At 45.4% G+C, this 4,890-nt stretch overlaps 1 protein-coding gene across 1 annotated transcript in view; it reads right to left on the bottom strand.

Annotated features, from left to right (window-relative positions):
• Positions 1-2,082, bottom strand: part of LOC101358701 (leukemia inhibitory factor-like) — a 7,702-nt gene extending 5,620 nt beyond the window's left edge. The window contains exon 1 of the mRNA XM_004387633.2: positions 1,906-2,082. Coding sequence (XP_004387690.1) covers positions 1,906-2,082 — 177 coding nt within the window. The remainder of the gene's footprint in view (positions 1-1,905) is intronic.
• Positions 2,083-4,890: the final 2,808 nt, after the last annotated feature.

Below are 4,890 nucleotides of genomic sequence, written 5' to 3'. Positions count from 1 at the left end.
CATGTTCAAAGTGTGTGAGACGAAGTCTCGCCATCCTTGCTTCCAAGGAGAATTCTGGCTGTACTTCCTCCAAGAGAGATTTGTTTGTTCCTTTGGCAATCCATGGTATATTCAATATTCTTCTCCAACACCATAATTCAAATGCATCGATTCTTCTTCGGTCTTCCTTAGTCACCGTTCAGCTTTTGCATGCATATGAGGCAATTGAAAACACTATGGCCTGGGTCCAAAAAAAGAAAAACTAAAGCAGTTGCTGTTGAGTGGATTACAACTCATAGCAAGCCTATAGGATGAAGTAGAACCTCCCCATAGGGTTTCCAAGGAGCACCTGGTGAATTTGATCTGCTGACCTTTTTGTTAGCAGCCATAGATCTTAACCACTACATCACCAGGATTTCCTGCCTTGGGTCAGGCACACCTTATTCTTCAAGGTGACATCTTTGCTTTTGAACACTTTAAAGAGATCTTTTGCAGCAGATTTGCCCAATGCAACGTGTCCTTTGATTTCTTGACTGCTGCTTCCACGGGTGTTGATTGTGGATCCAAGTAAATGAAATCCTTGACAAAGTCAGTCTTTTCTCTGTTTATCTTGATGTTGCTTATTGGTCCAGTTGTGAGGATTTTTGTTTTGTTTTTGTTGAGTGGTAATCCATACTGAAGACTGTAGCCTATTATCTTTTTCAGTAAGTGCTTCAAGTCCTCTTCACTTTCAGAAAGCAAAGGTTGTGTCATCAGAATAACCCAGGTTGTTAATGAGGCTTCCTTCAACCTGATGCCCTGTTCTATCATACAATGTTCCACTGCTATTCAAAAGGTTTTCACTGGCTAATTCTTTTCAGAAGTAGACTACTAGGTCCTTCTTCCTAGTCTGTCTTAGTCTGGAAGCTCAGCTGAAATCTGTCCACCGTGGGTGACTCTGCTGGTATTTGAATACCGGTGGCATAGCTTCCAGCATCACAGCAACACGCAAGCCCCCACAGTACGACAAACTGACAGACATGCGGGGATATCAGAACTTAACTTCTCTTTATGGCTGAATAATATTCCAGTGTGTGTCTATGCCACATGTTGTTTATCCATTCATCTGTCGATGGATGTTGAAGTTGTTCCTGCCTTTAGGCTACTGTGAATAGTGTGGCAATGAATGTTGGTGTACGAGTTACCCCCAGGGTTTTACAACCTTTTTACTGATGTCTAATATACTTACAAAATATACATCAGATGACTTCCACCCTCTTAGAAGATTCTATGAGGGCTGGGGCAAGCAGGGAACACATGAAGGATGGCGTCTGGGGAGGAGGCTTGGGGAGTCAGTGGGCTTTGAGTCTTTGTGCCTGCCTCATTCCCTGGCCACTGGCCTGGAGTCCAAATAGAAAGCATTTATGGGCCACTGGCTTCAGCATCAGCAGAGCCCTGGTTGTGCAGTGGTTAAGTACTTGGCTACTAACTAAAAGGTCGGTGATTCAAACCCACCAGCTGCTCCATAGGAGAAAGATCTGGCAATCTGCTTCTGTAAAGATTACTGCCTTGGAAACCCTATGGGGCAGGTCTACTCTGTCCTAAAAAGGGTTGCTATGAGTTGGAATCAACTCGACAGCAACGAGTTTTGGTTTTTGGCTTTGGTGTCGAGGACACTTCCCACGCTGCCACCCGCCCTACCGGAGGACCCCACCTGCTCAGCCTGTCTCTGTCCCTTTGACTTGGGGTAGCAGCACCTGCTCCAGCCTCACTTAAGAAACCAAATATTTCAAATATGAGCACGTGGTCAAGCCTGCCTACTTCATCTGATCCTCAATGATGGGTGACAGGGGTGAAGAGAAGGTCTAGCACCTGCCCAGACGGTCAATGAATCAAAGCCAGAAAGGGCTCTACCTGTCAGCAGGGTTTCTCCCTGGCCCTGCTCACAAAGTCCCCACCCTCCACGCCCACAGACAGCAGGCAGCCTCCCAGCTCCCTAGAAGGACCGTTCTCCGCAGAGGAACATGCTGCATGTGGGGCCCCCGTGGTAGCTGTGGGTGTGGGACTCTTGTCCTCCTCAGCTTGCTCTTCTTGTGCTGTCTTGGGAAGGGACATCACATACATTGCCCACTGTAGTGAGTTGAATGGTGGCTGCCCAGAAGATATGTCCAGAATACAGTAGGCTTGAAGGCTAAAGACCATAGACTTGGGGGACATGTATGTCAATTGGTATAATATAGTGCCTAAAAGCAATGTTCTACATCCAACTTTGGTGAGAAACCCCTAGAGTATGGCCTCCGGACACCATTTTAACTCAGTACTGAAGTCACTTCTGAGGTTCACCCTTCAACCAAAGATTAGAGAGGCAAATAAAACAAAATGAGACTAAATGGGCACACCAGCCCAGGGGAAGGATGAGAAGGCAGGAGGAGACAGGAAAGCCAGTAGTATGAAACTCAAGTTCGAGAAGGGGAAAATGTTGACATGTCATGGGGTTGGCAACCAATGTCACAAACAATAACCCATAACCTGTTGCCATCCAGTCAATTCCAACTCATAGCGACCCTGTAGGAACTGCCCTACAGGGTTTCCAAGGAACAGCTGGTAGATTCAAACAGCCGAACTTTTTTTTTTTTTAATTTTTTTTTTATTGTACTTTAGGTGAAGGTTTACAGAACAAATAGTTTCTCATTAAACAGTCAGTACACATATTGTTTTATGACATTGGTTAACAACCCCAGGACGTGTCAACATTCTCCGTTCTTGACCTTGGAGGACTTTTTTTTTTTTTGGTGAAAATATACATAGCCAAAGATACACCATTTCAAAAATTTCTACACGTACAATTCAGTGACATCAATTACTTTCTTCCAGTTGTGCTGCTTTTCTCCCTGTCCTTTTCCAGATTATTCCATCACCATTGTCTTCAACTCACTGTCCCCTAGGCTTCCATCAAACCAATAAGCTGCTGACCTTTTGCTTAGCAGCCAAGCTCTTAACCAGTCCGCCACTAGGGCTTCCACAAAACAATATGTGTATTAATTATTTAATGAGAAACTAATTTGCTCTGTAAACCTTCATCTAAAGTACAATAAAAAGAAACAAAAAGAGTCTTTGCAGATGTAGTTAAGCTAATAATCTCAAGATAAGATCTCCCTAGATTATCTATTGAGCCCTAACTACAATGACAATTGTGCTTATAAGAGATGCCCAGAGGAGAGGCGTGGGGAGAAGAGGAGAAGGCCATTTGAAGACAGGCAGAGATTGGAATGATGTGGGCACAGCCCAGGAAGCCTGGAACCACCAGAAGCTGGAAGAGGCAAGGGATGGATTCTCCCCTGGAGCCTTCAGAGGGAGTGTGTCCTTACTCACCACTTGATTTCAGACATCTAGCCTCTGGAATTGTGAGAAGATAAATCCCTGTGGTTTTAAGCCATCCACTTTATGGTCATTTGTTAGGTGCTCCTAGGACACTGATATATGTCACCTGTATCAGGTGTGTCCGAATCAATGTCTACATGGCCTGACGCCGTCCCCTCCTCTCTCCGTCCCTGCCCCAGGCTGTCATTACTTCTCTCCTGGACTAGTGCAACAGCCTCCAGACTGTCTCCCTGCCTTCAGCTCATCCCCTTCCAATCGGGCCAAACCTCCTCCTCATTCCAGAAGCTTTTAGAAGTCCTGTTCAAATTGCTGAAAGGGTAAGGCCACCTGCTTTCTGTGGACCACAATCTAGTTCCCAAATTCAAGCCTGACTTGATGGAGCCCCACTCAGAGGGGCCCCACGCTTGGTTTAATGCTCTGTGGTTGCCATCTTGAAATTCTGAATTGTTTTTGGAAAAGGGACCTGCATTTTCGTTTTGCACCAGTTGAAACCAGTTGCCATGCAGTCAACTCCAACTCAGGGCAACTCCATGTATGCCAGAATGAAGAACAGAACTGTGCTCCATAGGATTTTCAATGGCTGGTTTCTCAGAGGTAGATCTGCAGGTCTTTCTTCTGAGGTGCCTCTGGGGGGACTTGAACCTCCAACCTTTCAGTTAGCAGCCGAGTGCATTAACCATTTGCACCATTCAAGGACTCGTTTTGCACCAAAATAAACAAACCCATTGCTGTTGAGTTGAATTGATTCTGACTCATGCTGACCGCATGCGTGACAGAATAGAACTGCTCCATTGGGTTTTCTTGGCATCTTTAGAGAAGCAGATCATCAGGCCTTTCTTCTGCAGCTCTGCTGGGTGCATTTCAACCTCCAACCTTTAGACTTGTAGTCAAGCATTAACCATTTGTGCCACACAGGGGCCTTCGTTACGTTCAATGTCCTGCATATCATGTAGCCAGCCCTGCCCAACTCAACCTTCTCAGCTCACCTACTTCCACACCCCTTCCCTCAGCCTTGGCAGTAGCTTGGAGGTCTGTTAAATGTCACGTTCTCTCACCTCTCCGTGCCTTTGCACAGGCACTTTCTCATTTACGTGAAAAATTCTGGTCCTTCAAGACCCAGCTCAAATGTTTCTTCCATGAAGTCTTTCTTGAGTCCTTCAGGTTTGACACTTAGGTTCATTTTAGCTCTGATTATATATTTGCTCAGGGCTCTAGCACTCACCAAGCCCTTCCTTTATATGATCATGTTTTATGAGAACAAAGACACCTACTGTTTATTGAAACACCTAGTATGCCCAGATGCGAGCCCTGGTGGCACAGTGATTAAAGCACTCTACTACTATCCAAAAGGTTAGCGGTTTGAACCCATCAGCCGCCTCTCAAGAGAAAGATTTGGCAATCTGCTTCCATAAAGATTACAGCCTTGGAAACCCTATGGGGCAGTTCTACTCTGTCCTACAGGATCACTATGAATTGGAATCGACTCGACAGCAGTGGGTTTGGGTTTTTGTTGTTGTTATTTTTTTGGTATTATGCACAGAGCACGGGTAG

The sequence above is a fragment of the Trichechus manatus genome, unplaced genomic scaffold (genome assembly GCF_000243295.1).
Source record: "Trichechus manatus latirostris isolate Lorelei unplaced genomic scaffold, TriManLat1.0 scaffold00190, whole genome shotgun sequence".
Classification (NCBI taxonomy): domain Eukaryota; kingdom Metazoa; phylum Chordata; class Mammalia; order Sirenia; family Trichechidae; genus Trichechus; species Trichechus manatus.
The sequence above is the reverse complement of the archived record's forward strand: the minus strand, read 5'-3'. Positions and strand labels throughout refer to the sequence as shown.